Source organism: Hyla sarda, chromosome 5 (assembly GCF_029499605.1).
Source record: "Hyla sarda isolate aHylSar1 chromosome 5, aHylSar1.hap1, whole genome shotgun sequence".
NCBI classification, from domain to species: domain Eukaryota; kingdom Metazoa; phylum Chordata; class Amphibia; order Anura; family Hylidae; genus Hyla; species Hyla sarda.
In genome coordinates this window covers 99,063,103-99,084,377 of record NC_079193.1, presented here as the reverse complement: position 1 = coordinate 99,084,377, position 21,275 = coordinate 99,063,103, and the positions used below count along the sequence as shown (strand labels likewise).

The following is a 21,275-nucleotide window of genomic DNA, read 5'->3' as shown; positions in this document are numbered from 1 at the left end:
CATATAAAAATTAAACACAACACATTTTTGGAGATCAGAAACAAAGTCCTACAGTACTGTCATTGTCCACTAAGAACTCTCAAGAAACTTGGACAACAGCAACTGCTCCTGACTAAAGAGGATCCCCACCTTTAATTCACATCTCTTGTTAAAATGGCAGTAAGAGGTAGAGAAAAGCAAAGTATAAGTACCCCAACCATCTTTACCCCCAATCTGTCCTAATTTAAGTGTCAAATTTGCTTTAAGCTAAAGACCTGAGTAAGCCGAGACTAAACTGTTGTTGGGATGCACTACCAGACAACTGAAAAGACTTCCATTGTCAGCCAGTGCCTCCCTGGCAACCAGTCTGTCAGAAAAAAACAATGGTTTACCTCAAAGCAAAATTGTCACCATGCCGACAGCAGAGAAGGTTAAAGCAGCTTGGCAGTCATACCATGCCATTCACCATCTCCAGATGGGGTGATCATAAGATATTACACTGCTCAAAAAAATAAAGGGGACACTAAGATAACACATCCTAGATCTGAATGAATTAGCTAATTGTATGAAATACTTTCATCTTTACTTTTTTGTGAGATTTTGTTGTCAGCACATTTAACTATCAATGGAAATCAAATTTATCAACCCATAGAGGTCTGGATATGGAGTCACACTCAAAATCAAAGTGGAAAACCACACTACAGGCTGATCTAACTTTGATGTCATGTCCTTAAAACAAGTCAAAATGAGGCTCAATAGTGTGTGTGGCCTCCATGTGCCCGTATGACCTCCCTACAACACCTGGGCATGCTCCTGATGAGATGCCGGATGGTCTCCTGAGCGATGTGCTCCCATACCTGGACTAAAGCATCCGCCAACTCCTGGACAGTCTGTGATGTCCCAGATGTGCTCAATCGGATTCAGGTCCGGGGAACAGGCAGACCAGTCCATAGCATCAATACCTTCCTCTTGCAGGAACTGCTGACACACTCCAGCCACAAGAGATCTAGCATTGTATTGCATTAGGAGGAACCCAGGGCCAACCACACCAGCATATCGTCTCACAAGGGGTCTGAGGATCTCATCTCTGTACCTAATGGCAGTCAGGCTACCTCTGGCAAGCACGTGGAGGGCTGTGCAGCCCCCTCACCCCCAAAGAAATGCCACCCCACACCATTACTGACCCACCGCCAGACCAGTAATGCTGGAGGATGTTGCAGGCAGCAGAATGTTCTCTGCGGCGTCTCCAGATTTTGTCATGTCTGTCACATGTGCTCAGTTTGAACCTGCTTTCATCTGAAGAGCACAGGGTGCCAGTGGCAAATTTGCCAATCTTGGTGTTCTCTGTCTAATGCCAAACGTCCTGAACGGTGTTGGGCTGCAAGCACAACCCCCACCTGTGGACATCAGGCCCTCATACCAACCTCATGGAGTCTGTTTCTGACAGTTTGAGTAGACACCTGCACATTTGTGGCCTGCTGGAAGTCATTTTGCAGGGCTCTGGCAGTGCTCCTCCTTGCACAAAGGCAGAGGTAGCGGTTCTGCTGCTGGGTTGTTGCCCTCCTACTGCCTCCTCCACGTCTCCTGATGTACTGGTCTGTCTCCTGGCAGTGCCTCCATGCTCTGGACACTACGCTGACAGACACAGCAAACCTTCTTGCCACAGCTCACTTTGATGTGCCATCCTGGATGAGCTGCACTACCTGAGCCACTTGTGTGGGTTGTAGACTTCGTCTCATGGTACCACTAGAGTGAAGAACTGAGAAGTGGTCTGTGGTGACCACCTGCAGAACCACTCCTTTATTGGGGATGTCTTGCTATTTGCTTCTAATTTCCACCAGTTGTCTGTTCCATTTGCACAACAGCATGTGAAATTGATTGTCAATCAGAGTTGCTTCCGGAGTGGACAGTGTGATTTCACAGAAGTGTGATTGACTTGGTTACAATGTGTTGTTTTAAGTGTTCCCTTTATTTTTTTTGAGTAGTGTACATTGTGGAGAACTTGTTTAGTTCACTTTCAAGAGACAGAAAAAATTCTAGCACCACTCGTATACATGTTCACGTACAGAGGACAAAAGACTTAAAAAGAGTACTCAAAAGGCTAGGGTCCACATGGGGCCCCATAAAAACAAAGACAAGACTGGAAAAGGTGAGAGAGGTAGGGCTATAAGAACAGCTGGGCTCTCATAGGTGCCATGTCAGGGACCACAAATAAATACTATAAATCCAGAGATCACTGCACACTTGATAGTGATGGTAAACTGGGTAAAACGCTGACATAGGTTTTAGCAGCAGTTATTTCCCTCCAGACAGTAGTTTATGTCTAAGAATTAACCTTTGGACTTGGTCTCCAGGCCCCTAAGTGGCCAAACATTTCCTGAGATATATATCAGAGCTATACACAAAACAACTATTAGGCATGTAGTAAGAGGAAAAGACTGTGCCTTCCAATTTTTTCTTGATGTAAAATACATACATGACATGTGAGGCCATGTATGAGGCTTACGGGTATGGAATGTCTTGCTGTTAACCGATTACCTATACCCAGTAGAGGTGCCCATGTTGTGAACTGCACCAGTGATGTTGCTTGTTTTCGGTTTTGGTGACCTTATTTAATCATTGTAAGGCCAGGTTCAAACTACAGAATGTTTGTCTGAAAAAATTCCTGGTGAACACTCCGTGCACAGTAGTGCTGACTGAGTCAGGACCACTCGGATATGTGCCGGATACGAGGGCAATGCATTTCTGTGCAGGTCAGCCAAAAGAATGAACATGTTCATTCTTTTGGTGGAGTCCAGAATATGAATTTCTGCAGCAGAATTCAGCAGTGTGTAAGGTGCAGTGGAAACTCATTAAAAACAAGAGGCTGTTGCACTTGAATTTCCAAGCAGCAGCCTTGAAAATTCCATAGTGTGAACCCAGCATAATATATCTCTTGAAAATTTTTTCACTAAGTTTGGACAAAAAAGTTTTTTTGAAATGGGCTGGAAGCCACGTGTGAATATTCACAATGATATGTCTGCAGTTATGACCTCTGAAATCTAGAAAATTATTTAAAATGTAATTTTCCAAAAGGTTAACAAATTAAAATATACATAAGATTTTGGTAAAAAAAAAATATTACCCTTGAACTAATCCTGGAATATTGTGATATTTTAATAAATGTTGTATAATAAACACTAGTTAATATTTTGGCGCAGTGGTAGCCCTATAGCTAAAGTGCATCTGGCTGTGATGGCAGTGAAATCGAGCCTATCCATTTGGTCTGACCAAATGAAGTCACCATTGTGGTTGTATTGTACAATTCACAATGGCTGCCATTCACGTTAGAAGCAACAGATGTGCATGAATGAAGCCCTGAATCCCATGAACCTGCTTCAGGATGTCTGTAGGTAGGGAGTGTCAATATAGATATCTGTGCTATTATAAATCATACATTGAACAGGTCATATTAACGCATTACAACTGTTTCTAAATGAAGTAACACAGAAAACAGAAATGGTATGGCACAAGAATGAAGAGACAGAATCACATAAAATGCAATAAATAATAATGAGAGCAAAAATAAGAAAAGCTCCATCACAAAAGAATTACTGAACCCACTTTTCTTCTTTTAACCACATTTAAAAAAACATTTTTAAAATATAAAATTTTTTTTTTTTATATCATATCCTTTTTGGTGCAACACAGTCAGTTTAGAAAAAACTATTCTAAGCTGTTTATAAACTATTGCTTCCTTTTTACCCAAAGACGTTTGGCGCTCCTCAATCCCCAAAACTCCTACTGTTGTTAGTAAAAAGCTGATCATGGGATCTTTCTCCTTGGTGATGGGGCCCATAATCTGCTTTATCCCACATGTACAAGACATATAACTGATATATTTATATTAACCAGCAGTGTTTGTCTCATACATGCAGTGTTAGGGCCAGTTCACACTGAAAATTCTGTATGGATTCCACTTATAGCAGCCTTCTGCGGAATCGGTGCTTAATGTCGCTTAATGATCATAAGTGCTGTCCCATTCACTACAGCGTATATATATCTCAACTTGCTCCAGAAAGCTAAACAGATTTGTACATGATTTTTATTAAAAAAAATCTTAATCCTTCCAATAATTATCAGCTGCTGAAGTTGAGTTGTTCTTTTCTGTCTGGCAACAGTGCTCTCTGCTGACATATCTGCTTGTCTCGGGAACTGCACAGAGTAGAAGAGGTTTGCTATGGGGATTTGATTCTACTCTGGACAGTTCCCGAGGCAGTTGTCATCAGAGAGCACTTAGACAGAAAAGAACAACTCAACTTCAGCACCTCATAAGTACTGAAAGGATTAAGATTTTTTAATAGAAGTAATTTACAAATCTGTTTAACTTTCTGGAGCCAGTTGATATATATATATATATAGTTTTTTCCTGGATAACCCCTTCAACTGAGCAGCAGATTCCCATTGAGATAAATTGGAGTCTGCTGCAAGTTGAATCCACACCTTTTCATAGTGTAAATGGGGCATTAGAGGGGCAAAGAACAATATTAGTAGAGAATTTCTATCTGAGCACCATGGAGAAGCCTCATGCTACTCCCTACACTTTAACCCAAAAACACCTGTTGTGGTTGAAAAAGTCTTGTGGTTAAAAGTGAGATGCCCAACACTGGGTAAATCTATATTTTTCATTTTGCCCAGAATGTTTCTAAGTAGAAATAGTGCTTTTACTCGATATCCAATGGGGGAGATACAATCATTCAAACATTTTCCCCAGAACTATAGAGATAGAGTGGTAGAGTGTTTAACATTCAGCTTTGCATCAAATGTTATTTAACTTAGTGATGTTACACAAAATAAAAATATTCTTCTACATAACATTTAGGTACTGCCATTGAAAAGAGACCGCCTAAATGGTCAAATGCAGCAGCTATTAGAAAGATTAGCCCTCGTTGTTGGGTGGTTCATGAACCCAGTGGTGGGACATAAAAATACTAAATATTATACTAATAAAAAGCCCTGTAGCTGCTATCAAATAAACAGGTATGAATGGGTTTGTCTTTTTTTCTACAAAGCAGTGTTAAAGTTAGAGCTTGTAGTAATCGATAACATACCCATCTCCCTTACAACTACAAAACTTGTCTTGGACCTTAAAAGAAAGGTCACCCCCATTTTGAGATTAGCACTGTAAAATTTGGTTTGGTTATGCTGCCGGATATAAAGTGCATATATCTCATCTATTATATCTGAAAACCTAGCACAGTGTTTAGATCTTGGAAATAATATTTTAACCCTAATATTATTAATGCTGCATGCAGATTTTGCTGGCTTGAGCACACAAGTATCTATAAAGCTTTACCCAACTTCTTTTTAATGGAGACACAAAAATCTGTAAAAGAAGGGCAGCAGTACTTCCGCGCTTGTGACAGTCCCATTCCGACTAAGTAAATTCCTGTCCACAGAATTTATATAAGTGCCACTTTGTGCTGCTTATCTGTCACTTTAGCACTTTATGGGACCCTGATATGGCAATGAGAACGTTCATTTTACATTGTCCCTATTTCATTATTATAAATGAATTGTGATTTAGGTGGAACTGCGCCTTAAGAAAACCGGTATACACAAGCCTACATGATATTGGCCTGGACTTAACATGACATTGCTGTTACTTGCCCAACAGTCCTTTTATACAGCAAGTCACAAGGTTGCAGCTTGGCCGCAAATTACCCAGTTACACTGGGGGTGGGGGGCCTTCCATGTAACAAATATATGCAGCATTTTAATGGCTCTCAAAAATATACAAGTAAATATTTAGTCATTTTTTTTCAATTACCGGATATCTTCATACATTTTATAAATCTCATAGATAACAATAACTATTTGTAACAGCTCCCTTCACAGTTTAAAATATTGCAAGGAAGCTAGCATTTAGATTTATCTGTAACATTCTATCTAGGACTATTTACAATTTCTAAACACATAGGGGGGGAATTTATCACCCCCTGAGCCAGTGCAGAATGGCAAAACGGCAACAATTTGCACAAGCTCCGCATCAGTGGAAACTCCAAGTTTGCACAACATTATGCGCAAACTTGGGGCTGGTGCAAAACATTTGGCACAATTTTGCCAATCTGCACCGGCACAGGGAAAGATACATTCCCCCATCAATAGTGTGTCAGTAAAAGGTTATATCATATACACATAAATACAGAAAAGGAATAGACTCAAACGTGCTTAACATCTGTGTGACAGACAACAACCCAGTTCCTGGCAGAGGCACATAACAGACCAGCAAAGCATTTGGAAATGATAATAAGATACATACTTTGTAATATATATGAATTTCCAGACACCTAAAAAGTGATAATCATGTCCCCTAGCTATAAACTATTTTATATAGCCTTGACTAGGCCCAGCAAAGATTTGGTAAAATAAAATTTGGTTCTTTAAAAGTTTTACAAAGTGTAAAGTAAGTGAATGCCTGGTCTCTTTCTTGAGGCTCAAGGACATTTCCCTTACTTTTTGTGAGTTATGTTTTTTTTAAAGATTCATGCCCAATTCTAAAAACCTCCTACTTAATGCAGAATAAGGCTTGAGGAGTCTGTGTGTGATCATTGTTTGTTGAAGCATAAAGTGCGCATGTTGTCTAGGTTGTGTAGAGGTAGCCAATTTGTAGGCTGCACCATTATTCATGAGTATATACTGTATCCTCTAGGGACTAATGCCTCAGTCATTTCACTAAAGTCTAGTGAATTGCACATATGCTTCACTTTAAGGCTTTGCCTCTTCTACAGGCTATTTTTGCACTTGTCATAAATACACTGTGCCAAACATAACCCTAAGGGCACACCTAATCTGTCACACATTATACAGTAGATGTCATACATTAGTCAAATATAGGCCTACGGGTGAATTTTGAAAGCCAAGAGCTCCTCTGAGTGCATATTGTTGAGAGAGCGCAGATCTGCTAACTTCAGGAGGAGTCTGGTAAAGGTGGAGGCTTCATTGGGATGGTTTTTCATGATTAAAGTCCTCAATGCACGGATAAGGGTTTCCTGCAATGCTTCGACAGAGTTTACATTTTCAATACCAGAGCGATCTATAAAGTGAAATATAAATGAAAAAAGAATACATTTTTTAAATATTATTAACAGAACATCCTGCTATGTTATCATAAGCACAGGGTATAGAGACTACATACATATTGTATCTCTTACATTTACTTATTATTGAAAACATAACATTTAGGGCTCATGCTGTGTGCAGAGACTATATGGAGGCACATAGAATCCATATGATGGGTTCTGTAGGGAGACTTTGTGCTATCAAAGGATGGCTCCCACAGTAGGATACCACAGAAATACGAAGTGTAATGCCACAATTTGTTTTTTCACAGACTGCCATGGAAAACACTTTAGGGGGAATTTACTAAGAGCAGTGTTTAATACGCAAGTCTTATGTAAAATCATGCCAGTGTTAGACTCGCCTAATTTACAAGGGGCACACGTGTTAGTAAATCATAGCCAGTATGAGCTTTTTCAGCAGTTTGTACTCTTCTTAGGGATCGGACCAGGCATGCTGGCTTTTGGTCTCCATGTGCACAAGTAAGACTCGGGAGCCCATGACCCTGTTCACTGGTTGCCCTTCCTTGGACCACTGTTGTTTTGTACTTGGACCCTCCACCCGGATTGTTAAGCTATTTTGGATAGCCAAGTAACCCATTCAATACAGCCATCATTGAGCCATCTTTGTGATTTCTGCTAATAATGGGCAAGTGATCTGTAGCTATCAGGCATGGGGTGTCTATTACTTTTTGTAGCTATGTACAGAGGTATATACCACTGAGCAATATCAGGGGACTAGTGGTGGAGCACTTAATGATAGTTGTGAACAGGAAGGTAGAATTAATGTGTAATTTCTGTGATGCTTCCTAACTTACTGCACGTGTTACCACGGAAGAATGAAACCCAGGTTATAGTCACTAGTTGTTGACAAGGATCATGTTGTGTTAGATTTACATTGTCTGTACAATTGAGAGCTGAGTTTAATAATTCCTATTCATTTACTTCTCAGGGGAGGAACTATCAGTTGCATTAAAGGAAATCTGACAGTAGGGTCGTCCATACTAATATGTTGGTACTGGGTAAAAGGGCGGTGAGACTAATCACAGCAGTGTGTCTTTTTCATCCACGTGGGGCCATTTAGGAGATATGGACAAAAAAATTAAGCAAATGAGTGTTTGGTGCTCTGGGGGCATTCTCTAGCTCCTAAATGCATGGCTATGCCCACCAAATATTCTGTCACCAGATTTTAAAGGGGACCTGTGGCCACTCCCCAAAAAAAAAAAAAAAAAGTATTATCATTAAATAGCTCAGGGTCCCCCGATCACACATCTTTTTACAGTTCCTTGATACGTCCTCCCATTTCCAAGATATGTGGGTCTAATTGTATGTCTGACAAATCAGTTGTCAGATGGGCGGGTATTCAGTATTATTAATGGGAGTGATTATCAGGTGAAGGGCGGGATTATACAGTCAGGAGGTGCTAACGTTTTACAATGAGGAGCGTGTATGCCTAATACACACTCCCTAACTGTGTAATCCCATCCATCACTCCCTCATATCTCAGGAATGGGATGTATCAAGAAACTGTAAAGAGTGAACGGTACAACCTTATTTATTTAAAGATAGTAACATCTCATTTTGTCAGTGGATCCAGGTGCTTCCCCGGATAATCGCTGCGCATCGAGAGCAAGACACTGGAGGCCCTGCGGGAGGTAAGTAGTTTATTTCTTTATATCTAACATAGTTCGAAAAAAGAAATACTCCTGCCGTAGTTCTCCTTTAAACAACTGACAACTAGACCAGGCAGAAGAGGCATCAAGTGGTGCACACTGTATGGTAGATTTGGGACATCTTATGAGACATATTATACACCTTTCCTTATATCACCTCTTGTTTGGCTTATTTTAGACCAATGGATCATAGCAATTATATTAATAATCAATGTAGCACCCATTTGTCAATCTATTAATACATTTACAGAAGGAATAACAGAGGAAAGAAACAATTCAGAGTTGAGTTTTAAGAAAATATGCACTAGTACTGTTATTTCACAGTCAATTATTTACTAGTCCCCTTTAAATAACTTTGTCATAGTATATACAGTTAAATTGAAGGGGTACTTCGGTGGAAAAGAAATATCAAATCAACTGGTGCAAAAAAGTTAAACAGATTTGTAAATTACTTCTATTTAAAAATCTTAATCATTCCAGTCCTTATCAGCTGCTGTATACTACAGAGAAAATTGTGTACTTTTTTCCAGTCTGACCACAGTGCTCTCTGATGACACCTCTGTCCATGTCAGCAACTGTCCAGAGTAAGAGCAAATCCCCATAGCAAACCGCCCCTGCTCTGGACAGTTTCTGACACAGACAGAGGTGTCAGCAGGGAGCAGTATGGTCAGACTGGAAAGAACTACACAACTTTTTCTGTCTTATACATCTGATAAGTACTGGAAGGATTAAGATTTTTAAATAGTCATTTACAAATTTGTTTAACTTTCTGGCACCAGTTTATTTGAAAACATTTATTTTCCACTGAAGTACTCCTTTAAAGGCTATGGACATTTTAGGCTAGGTTCACACGGCCGTTGTCCCCCGTTCAGATTTTCATCAGTCACTACCTCCTAAATGGACCATACTACTAATGGATGCAAACTGATGAAAAGAGAAGCCATTTAGTGGCATCCTTTTGCATCAGTTTTTCATCCATTAGTATCATCCGCTTACAGACTCTCGCGGCTGGGACTACTACTACTCCCATTATGGAACAGACTTGTTTCCATAATGGGAGTAGTAGTTCCCCTGGCTTCTGGAGTCTGCAAGCGGCTGGGGAGGCTACAATAGTGCTTGTACTACTACCCCCATCATGGAACAGAGCCTGTTCCATGTTGGGGGTAGTAGTACAGGGGCTGAGGGATTGATCGCACCGGCTCTCACTTCTGAGACCTGATGCGATCAGAAGCTATTAACCAGGGGAGCGGACGGCATTCTCCACTCCCCTGCGAAGTATATACTATAATTTACTTATGTTTTCAAATACCCCGCCGGGACCCCTAAATGGCCTGTACCGAGTGGCTATTCAAGGGTTCCAGTGGAGTTTTTAAAGTCATCAGTGAGGATCGTGATTGTGAATTGTGGGCTGCATTGCGCTGCGTTCCCCGGCTGCCCAGAAGCGCTGCAAGGGCCATATGTATGGAAGCGCTGCAGAGGGGCAAGATCTATAGCTAGCGCAGCAATGAACATATAGCACTATATGTCTGGACCCCCGCTGCGCTAGCTATATATCTTGCCCCCCCCGCTATCTATAGATCTTGCCCCCTGCTGCGCTATCTATAGATCTTGCCCCCAGTGCCCTAACTATATAACTTGCCCCCCGCTGCGCTAGCTATATAGCTTGCTACCTGCTGTGCTAACTATAGATGCTTTTCACACATGGTGTTGCGGGGGCCATATATAAATAGAAGCACTGTGGAGGGCCAGATATATAGTGATATATGTCTGGCCCCCCGCAGAGCTATAGCTAACGCAATGGGGTACAAGATCTATAGCTAGCACAGCGGGGGGGGGGGGGGGGGGGATGGGGCAGGATATATAGCTAGTGCAACGGAGGGTCAGACATATAGTGCTATATGTCTCGCTCCCTGCTGCGCTAGCTATAGATCTTGCCCCCTGCTGCGCTAGCTATAGATCTTGCCCCCTGCTGCCCTAACTATATAGTTTCCCCCCCGCTGCGCTAGCTATATAGCTTGCTACCTGCTGTGCTAGCTATAGATACTTATCACACATGGTGTTGCGGGTGCCATATGTATATAGAAGCACTCTGGCCCCCCCGCAGCGCTATAGCTAACGCATCGGGGGGCAAGATCTTTAGCTAGCACAGAGGGGGGGGGGGAGATATATAGCTAGCGCAGGGGGGGTCCAGACATATAGTGCTATATGTCTAGTTCCCCGATGCGCTAGCTATAGATCTTACCCCTCTGCAGAGCTTCTATACATATGGCCCCCTGCAGCGCTTCTGGGTGGACGGGGAATGCAGCGCAATGCCGCCCGCTTCCCCAGCCGGCCAGTGTAGTGAAGAAAACTGTTCACAATCACGATCCTCACTGGTGACTTTAAAAACTCCATTAGGACCCCTGAATGGCCACTCGGTACCGGCCATTCAGGGGTCCCGGCGGGGTATTTGAAAATATAAGTAAATTATAGTATATACATTGCAGGGGAGTGGAGCATGCCGTCTGCTCCCCTGGTTAATAGCTTCTGATTGCATCAGGTCTCAGAAGTAAGACCCAGCGTGATCAATCCCTCAGCCCCTGACTCTGTTCCATGATAGGGGTAGTAGGACAAGCACTAATGTAGCCTCCCCAGCCACCGCAAACTCCCGCAGGCAGGGGGACTACTACGCCCATCATGGAAACGAGTCTGTTCCATGATGGGAGTAGTAGTAGTCCCACAGCACTGCAGGAGTCCGCTAATTTCACCTCTTCTGAACATGATCAGAAGTAATGATGGTTCAAAAACGGATATTAAAAACCGGGTGCAAACTGATGACATTAAAGTCTCATCCGTTTGCCATAGACAACATTCAATGTTAAATTTATAATATCTGTTTCTATACTGTTAATTTTGACTGGGAAAAAATACTGCATGCAATGTCTTTTGCCGTCAAAAATAACGGTTTAGGAACCAAACGGGTGCAAACGGCATGCAAAGGCTTGTAAAAAAAAATCCCATTGACATTAATGGGATTCATTTACAGCCGTTTGCAAAAGGCTTGAACGGAATTGAGAATGGGCATGAATTAAGGGGGCAGACATTAAAGGGGTATTCCAGGCCAAAACTTTTTTTTATATATCAACTGGCTCCGGAAAGTTAAACAGATTTGTAAATTACTTCTATTAAAAAATCTTAATCCTTCCAATAGTTAATAGCTTCTGAAGTTGAGTTGTTCTTTTCTGTCTAACTGCTCTCTGATGACTCACGTCCCGGGAGCTGTGCAGTTCCTATGGGGATATTCTCCCATCATGCACAGCTCCCGGGACGTGACATCATCATTGAGCAGTTAGACAGAAAACTTCAGAAGCTAATAACTATTGGAAGGATTAAGATTTTTTAATAGAAGTAATTTACAAATCTGTTTAACTTTCCGGAGCCAGTAGATATATATATAAAAAAAAGGTTTTGCCTGGAATACCCCTTTAATGTGAACGAGCCCTTAGAATGTGTTCATTTTCATACTTGCTTTGAACATATTATGATGCAAAAAACACTTTCTCCATAGCTCTTTATCACAATTTGTGAAGTTTTCAGGACCATTTATTTTTTTCACATTTTGATATGTTGTGGGCTTATATTAAAATAAAAATTTAAATAATTATTTCTTCAATATTCTGCACTCAATATCCAATAATGAGACTGTGAAAAAAGATTGTAGAAATATTTGCAAATTTATTAAAAATAAATAAATAAAAAACTGCATGGATATAAGTATTCAGACCCTTTGCTATTGTGGTGGCCCAGTACATGAGTTGTCCTCCTGTACACTAAACCGCCCTGTGTGGCTGATTCTCTGTGAGTGTCCCCAGGGTCCACATTTCACTTATGGACTGTCAAGTGTTAAATATGTATTATTTTTTTATGTTATATGCTGGTTAGTCTTTTGAGACATGTGTGCCTTTAAATAATGTTTCTAAGTCTGTGTAACCAAGGAAGGTGCCAGTGACCAGGTGACTCGTTGGTGACATATGGGACCCCTCCAAATTGCTCCTATATATAGCAGGGAGGAGCTAGCCAGTTCTGTTCTGAGTGCAGTTGCAGTGAATTGAAGACCTAAGAGTGTCTGGTGTTCCTTAGAGAGACCAAGGACAAGTCACGTAGCCACTTTCCATGGAACTCCCTAAAGGTGAAAGTCAAAGCCTGGAAAGCCTAAATACAGGGGAGAAGTCTAGTCAGCATAGTCAAGTCTGTGATGTCTAAAGTCAGCATGGGACTGCATAAATGAGTCCAAGTCCACTACAAGTCCCAGCAAGCCCACAAGTCTCCTGAAGTCCACTGGTCACCATCTTGGGCCTAAACTGAGCTGTAAAGACTTTAACATCTGTCTGCCTCAGTAAAGCTGCCATTGTTCCGTAACCTTGCATCGGAGTGATTATTTGCCCTGCGCCTGGCCCAGGAACCAGCGGTCATACCTTGGGTGGTGTAGAGGATAACCACACCCTGGCATCACAAATACTAAGGGTTCATAACATCTGCCCTTCATCACACCCCTCCCCACACTATGACACTCGAAATTTAGCTCTGGGGCCTCCCATTTCACTTGATCATCTTAAATATGTTTATACACCCTGATAGGAGTCAACTGTGGTAAATTCAGTTGATTGGACATGATTTAAAAAGATACAATGGAGTAAAGTGCAGATAATTTTTTAATGAAAACCTGATCCAAAGCTCTGGACCTCAGACTGGGACAAAGGGTCCCTTTCTAACAAGACAATGACCCTAAGCAAACAGCCAAGACAACCCATGAGTGGCTTAGGAACAACTCTGTGAATATAACTGAGTGGCCCAGACAGAGCCATGACTTGAACCCAATCCTTCCAGTACCTATCAGCTGTTGTATGCTAAAGAGGAAGTTGAGATGTTCTTTTCAGTCTGACCACAGTGCTCTTTGCTGACACCTCTGTCAATGTCAGGAACTGTCCAGAGTACAAGCAAATCCCCATAGCAAACCTCTCCTGCTCCGGACAGTTCCTGACATAGACAGAGGTGTCAGCAGAGAGCACTGTGGCTTGACAGAAAAGAACTTCAAAACTTCCTCTGGAGCATACAGCAGCTGATAAGGACTATAAGGAATAAGATTTTTAATAGAAGTAGTTTACAAATCTGTTTAACTTTCTGGCACCTGTTTAAAAAAAAGTTTTCTACCAAAGTACCCCTTTAAAAGGATCTGCAGAGAAGAATGGTAAAAAAAACAAATCCAGGTGTGCAAACATTGTGGCATCATACCAAATAAGACTGGAGACTGTAATCATTGCCAAAGGTGCTTCAACTAAGTACTGAGTAAAGGGTCTGAATACTTATGTCAGTGCAATCTTTTAGTTTTTCTTTCAAGAAAATAGCAAAGATTTCTAAAATTCTGTATTCATTTTGAAATTAAGGGGTATAAAATGCAAAATAATGGGGAAAACATTTTTTAAATTTTAGCACAAGGCTGCAACATAACAAAATGTGAAAAAAGTGAAAAGGACTAAAAACTTTCCGAATGCATTGTAAACATTTTGCTTAGTCTCTCTTCTGCAGGCTCCTTGTTGTTACATATGGCACACACAGAATGAAATCCCTTCAGAAAGACACCTCAGAGAGATGTTTCTAGCCCTTACCTCCCCTCTGCTGAACAAACTCTAAGGGTACGGTCCGATGTAGCGTATACACAGCATTTTTTCTGCAGCTGATTTTGCTACCCATTGATCTTAATGGGTAGAAAAACACGCAGCAGATATGCAGCAAACTACGTTGCGTATACGCTACTTGGGACCGTACCCTAAAAGTAATTTATGACCACATGAAAGTTGACATAGATCATACATCAGCTTAGACGTTTGATCAAGAGAGGAAAAATAAGGACCTGTCAGGCAGTTCTTCTGACGGAATTCACTGTGAATGGGACAAAACAGCCAGCAAGAATTCTAAGATGCCTCTATAAGCAATTATTTCAAAGCCAATTTGGCTCCTAAAAGACTGCCACATCTTTAAAGATTTTGTGATATAGTCAACAACACTGCATTTGTGATAAATACTCAGTGAGCAGGATTGTGGATCATAAGATATGTTAGGAGAGGACAAGCAATGTAAGGGAGAAAAAAGAAAGTATTCTTCTGTTCTTACCAGCAGAGACGAGGACAACTGCTGTAAACAAACTCATCTCCTCCTCACTAAGCTGTAGAGCACTAAGCTTCTCACTGAATTCAAAAACAGAGTTCAGAAGCTCCCCAGCTCCCATAGAGCGTAGCTCATCCACACTGTACTTCTTCCCACTAAGAAAGGTTACAGTACGCTCCTTTGCGTCAAACAATGACGCAAACCGTACCATCAATACCTGGCAAAACAAAAGAAAAGATGGTAACAAATGGTTGAAGGGTTTGATCAAAAAAAATTTACATAGCGTAAGTTTCATATCTCACAGTATCTTGGGGACTTGCAGTGGATTAACACACATGCTCTCTCAACATAAATGTATTTATTTTAAGCCCTAGTACAAACTTATTACTTGGTTCTCCATAGAATGTGATCAAATCAATCAAATGCTAACCTCAAATGTTCCAGCCTTCAGCAAGTTGACCTGATCATACTGGGAAAGGTCTTTAAATCCTGGAATACGCTTAGCAAATTCTACAACTTCTTTTACAGCGGGGGTGAAACTCATAGAGAACTCTTCCCAGATCTGAGGTCCTGATTTATTTGGGTCCATAAATGGAGACATGCTCATTGGACAGACCTGCAAGATGTAAACAAGCAAAGACGTTATTGGGAATCCACTGCATGGTTCCATTAACATATTAACAAAAGTTACGAAACAATGACAAAGGATTCCCTAGCTTTGTTAAAATGTAATCAGATCTTTAATTCTTTAAAAGTCAATTCAAATTGTTTTGTTTATTACATGCACATCAATCCTTTTGGCCCTTGGAAGCCAATAACAAATTTAGGGCTGTGAATTAAGTGCTGACTACTTGCACAGTTTATCCAGACACACAATGAGATGGTTGCACAGCCAAAATAAGGATGCATGGAACGTCATGTTGGTTTGACTTTTAAAAAATGCTATACCTATGGGTCCATGAGCATCTCTTATCTAAAAGGAAATGATGGTGCATACTATTATCTGTTTCATGGGAATCATTAAATAGGCACTGTGAAAATTTGAAATGTTGTAGAGACATGTCAAAAGTTATGATTGGTCAGGGTCTAAGAGTTCAGACCACGACCGATAGCCAGAACTACCTAGGAGAAGAGTGTGTTAAGCGGGACAAGCTTATAATGTAAGTCTATAGGAGTGTCTTGGTCTGCTGCACTTTTCTTCCTGCACAATCTAATGACTAATCAAAACTCTTGACATAGTTCTAGGACATGTCAAGAGTTTTTTAAAGCAACAGGTACACTTTAAGAAAAGCTATTCTGAAAATCTAACCATGAGGAATTGAGTTCAGCCTGTCTGGACTCACACAGATTAGGAAAAAATTGACTTTTATAGTAATAAAATATAAGAAGTAATAAAATCTGTACCAGATGCATTCTTCTTCCAATGTTGCATGTGTAGCCATTCATTTGGTCAGCCTGAGATATATCAAACATGGCTCCTTTACTGCATCCTTTGTGGGAAAAACCATTTGAAATGTTTATATTGTGTTCATTGGAGTAACCAAAAGCATGGACATTAGAATAACCCATAGTGTTTTTGCCTCGATGCTGTTCATTTATACAATTCTGGCTTTCACTAGCAGGACAGCGAGCAGTGCTGAGACCATTATTAAGGAGGCCATTGTTGCTCGTGGTCATGTGTTTCAGGTTATTCATTCTTTCTTCAATCTGGTGGCTTGCTTCAGTTTTGATTTCAGAATGTTCCTGGTTATACATAAAGGTTTCTCTATGAGCCCTAGTTACCGTACCAATAACATCTTCTTTGCTAACGTCTGACGATGGAGGAAGAGAAGAAGGTGCAGGCGGAGTGTTTTTTTTATCTGGGTACTTTAGACCATTGGCTTCTACGTTTTCTTGAACAGGGAGGGGCATAGGTGGCAAAAGTGAAGGTGAAGCTTGATAATCTGGCAGTGCTTCTTGGTGTCTTGAGCTACCAAACTGACTGTTCATCATAGTCTTCATGGCAGTCTGCATTTCCATCAGCATTCTTTGCTTTTCACGTTTTGGAATGCGACCAAAACGAACGGCTGTCAAGAAAGAACATAAAAAATGAAAACGGGAGAGAGACACCTTTACTTAAAGTGTACCTATCATCAACAAAAACTTTTTATATAATGTAGATAATAACATATGTATATTTGTAATATACATTAGTTAAAAAAATGTGTATATTTTTTAGGTCTCTGCAGCTATTGCATGTGTCTCTGTGAGGAGTCCAAATACAAGACAGGGCTCCGTGCAGGCTCCTGGCTTGTCAATCATCCTCATGTGTGAGCCCATAGCAGGTCTCAGAGCCTCACTGCACAGAGCCCTGCTTGTCCTCAGTATACAGAGCTCTGCTTGTCCTCAGTGTGCAGAGCCCTGCTTGTCCTCAGAATACAGAGCCCTACTTGTCCTCACTGCACAGAGCCCTGCTTGTGCTCAGTATACAGAGCCCTGCTTGTCCTAAGTATACAGAGCTCTGCTTGTCCTCAGTGTACAGAGCCCTGCTTGTCCTCACTGCACAGAGCCCTGCTTGTCCTCACTGCACAGAGCCCTGCTTGTCCTCAGAGTATAGAGCCCTGCTTGTCCTCAGTGTACAGAGCTCTGCTTGACCTCAGTGTGCAGAGCCCCGCTTGTCCTCAGTGTGCAGAGCCCCGCTTGTCCTCAGTGTGCAGAGCTCTGCTTGTCCTCAGTGTGCAGAGCCCTGCTTGTCCTCAGTGTGCAGAGCCCCGCTTGTCCTCAGTGTGCAGAGCCCCGCTTGTCCTCAGTATGCAGAGCTCTGCTTGTCCTCACTGCGCAGAGCCCTGCTTGTCCTCAGTGTGCAGAGCCCTGCTTGTCCTCAGTGTGCAGAGCCCTGCTTGTCCTCAGTATACAGAGCTCTGCTTGTCCTCACTGCACAGAGCCCTGCTTGTCCTTACTGTGCAGAGCCCTGCTTGTCCTCAGTATACAGAGCCCTGCTTGCCCTCAGTGTGCAGAGCTCTGCTTGTCCTAAGTGCACAGAGCCCCGCTTGTCCACCCTCACTTCCTCTATCTGGACTCATCATAGAGACACACAGGCAATAGCTGCAGGGACAAAAATATACATATTTTTTAACCAATGCATATTACAAATATACATATAATGGTATTATCTACATTATATAAAAAGTTTTTGTTGACAACAGATATGCTTTAAAGAAGAAGCATCATGTAAGAGAACTTATCCCCTATCCAAAGGATATCCAAAGGATAAGTTTTAGATTGTGGGGGGGGTCGGGCTGGGGCACCCCGCAATGTCCTATTTGCAGCCCCGGCTCTCATTCATAGCGGCGCGTCACGCCCCCTGCCCAAAGCGGGGGCCGCCACACCCCCTCTATATAGTTCTATGGGAGAGCCAAAGATTGCCGATGGCTTTCCCATAGAGCTATATGGAGGGGCCGTGGCGGACCCCGCTTCGGGCGGGGGTCGTGACACGCCGCTGTGAAGGAGAGCCGGGGCTCCAAACAGGGGATCATGGAGGGGCCCCAGCGCTTGGAACCCCAGCGATCTGAAACTTTTCCCCTATCCTTCGGATAGGGGATAAGTTTTCTTACATGATACTTCTCCTTTAAATATAATGTCTGATTAACTACATAATTCCAAGACTACTTTGAAGAAGAAGCGGAGCGCTGGGGAGTAAGGAAAGGTGATAACCCTTTAAATGCCCCACTCACTAGCTGAAAAGGATTGAGGGAGCACTACCCTGTCCTGATGTCATACAGCCATAGGATGTTCTCTGTGGAGCCCTGTCTGGCACACACATTTTTTATGCCTGATATGAGAGCTGATGATTGAACCTTGAAGGGTGCATTCACACATACATTATCCTTCGTATATTTGATGCACAGGATTTGAAGCTTCAGATTTAAAGCTAGTTTAGATTGAACTCTGCAGAATAAAATCTGCAGCTTCAAATCCTGTGCATTAAATATGCGCAGGATACTGTATATAAGAATAGACCATAAAGTGTAAGGGAACATTTGGTGGCCTAGTTGAATTTTTTTTTAATATGACTTGGCAGTAATGAGTAAAAAAAACAACATAGAATATTATTTGGCAAAATAGTATGATAAGAACCTCCATTTCTCTATAGTAGTTACATATTATACATATATCCTAAAGCTATCAGTGTGCTGCTGTATTTTTTTCTATTGGCAGAAAAAGGTTTCCTTGCCTAAACTTTCACATGGAGTTTGTAAATGTTTGTGCTCAGGTTCCATTCAAGAGTTTGTATCAGGCTCAGCCTTGTCTAGTTATACCTTTACATCAGAGCCTTCCATCAGGGGTATATGCTGGGAGCTTCACAAGGATAAATAGTGTGGGGGTACCAAAGGGCAATTATGCATAGAGTGCCATGCAGTCTAAGGCCATCCCTGCTATGGGGAGAGGGTTTGATAATAACCAGGTACATGACAATATTAAAGGAGAAGACTGGATGCTCTCATTACTTTTTTTTAACCCCAGATAGTTACGTACCATCTCTTGACATGCCGACAGACAAACACTTCTTGAAACGGCATTGCTGGCAGCGATTTCGGTTCATCCTCATGATAGAACAGCTCTCATTCTTGAGGCACTTTTTGTACTGGATGTTTTGTTGAATGCTTCTTCGGAAAAAACCCTAAAAAGAACATAATCCCTATATTAGAGTCAAAATGAAGGTACCATAACCCCCTGGCATGCATTGACAAAGGCCTATATTTTATAAATTAAGTGTATGGGGACCTTTTTTTTGTGTAAATTTGTTGCAACTTTGCTGGAAAAAAAAAAGTTTCAGAAAAGTTGCATGGGTGAAAAAGTTGCAGAAAAATCGCAGAGAAGGGGGTTAAACAAAGTGGTTTCTGAAGTGAAATTTCAAAAAAATGTGTACTAGCACCATATGTATAACATGTCCAGCACCATTAAAGGGGTACGCCGCCCGTAGACATCTTATCCCCTATCCAAAGGATAGGGGATAAAATGTTAGGTCGCTGCGGTCCCGCTGCTGGGGACCCCGATGATCGCTGCTGCAGCACCCCGCTATCATTACTGTGCAGAGCGAGTTCGCTCTGCACGTAATGACGGGCAATACAGGGGCCGGAGCATCGTTACGTCAAGGCTCCGCCCCTCGTGATGTCACGGTCCGCCCCCGTCAATACAAGTCTATGGGAGGGGGTGTGGCGGTCGTCACGCCCCTGCCATAGACTTGCATTAAGGGGACGGGCCGTGATGTCATGAGGGGCGGAGCCATGACGTCACGCTGCTCCGGCCCCTGTATCACCCGTCATTACGCACAGAGCGAACTCGCTCTGTGCAGTAATGATGGCGGGGTGCCGCAGCGGCGATCCCCGGGGTCCCCAGCAGCGGGACCGCGGCGATCTAACATCTTATCCCCTATCCTTTGGATAGGGGATAAGATGCCAGGGGCGTCCAGCTGTTCTTCAGATATCTATATCTTTAGTTTTCTGTTATTCCCTGGCTTGGGACTCAGTGGGAGGTCTTATCATCTCGTACTCGGCTATACGTCATTCTAGCCGGGCGGAGCGGCTGCCCGGCTCATGAATATTCCTGAACTTATCCTCGTAGTCTAACTCCTTTTTCTAGGTCTGGTGGGCCGCAGCTCGAGTGAAGCCGGGGGGAGAACGCCGCTTCCGGGTGTACGGAACGCGGCGCATGCGTGGCCCTCCCCACCAGACCTAGAAAAAGGAGTTAGACTACGAGGATAAGTTCATGAATATTCATGAGCCGGGCGGCCGCTCCGTCCAGCTAGAATGACGTATAGCTGAGTCCGAGATGATAAGACCTCCCACTGAGTCCCAAGCCAGGGAATAACAGAAAACGAAAGATAGACAAGGATACAGCGGGGAGGACGGGAGGGAGTGCAGGGGAGGAGTAGCAGTCTGCTATTCCTCCCCTGCACTCCCTCCCGTCCTCCCCGCTGTATCCTTGTCTAGCAGCTGAAGTTGTATACCGTATCAAGCCGGGACTACAATAAAGAGACCAGCGTTACACAGCAAACCTCTAGGTGTGGTGAGTGCATTTCTCGAATCTATCTGACATAGTTCATATTTATGATTGTTTGCTTAAGAAGTCGCACCCCACACAGAAGCTAGCAAGACTTACCCTAGATGTCCATGACTACACTAACAGCTTGCAGTGCCTAGTGCCTTTCACTTCTACTTGATATTTCAGAAAACTAAAGATATAGATATCTGAAGAACAGCTGAACCATTTTTAACCAGGTAAGAAGCGTTTTAATCAGGATCACCCGCACCCGCACTACAAGCCTGTGTAACAGGTTTAGTGCGGGTTATTCTGATGACAGATTTCCTTTAAATAAATTTGTTGCATGGTCACTCCAACT

General features: G+C 42.3%; 1 protein-coding gene across 3 annotated transcripts in view; it reads right to left on the bottom strand.

Annotated features, from left to right (window-relative positions):
• Window positions 1–589: 589 nt before the first annotated feature.
• Window positions 590–21,275, bottom strand: part of NR1D2 (nuclear receptor subfamily 1 group D member 2) — a 34,974-nt gene continuing 14,288 nt past the window's right edge. For 2 of the 3 annotated variants that reach the window (XM_056519978.1, XM_056519977.1), the window contains exons 4-8: window positions 19,409–19,553; window positions 16,298–16,959; window positions 15,324–15,509; window positions 14,900–15,110; window positions 590–7,054 (exon numbers count right to left, since the gene is read on the bottom strand). In XM_056519978.1, the coding sequence (XP_056375953.1) occupies window positions 6,858–7,054; window positions 14,900–15,110; window positions 15,324–15,509; window positions 16,298–16,959; window positions 19,409–19,553 (1,401 nt within the window). In that variant the 3' untranslated portion in view covers window positions 590–6,857. The remainder of the gene's footprint in view (window positions 7,055–14,899; window positions 15,111–15,323; window positions 15,510–16,297; window positions 16,960–19,408; window positions 19,554–21,275) is intronic. The other variant, XM_056519979.1, reaches the window with a different exon arrangement.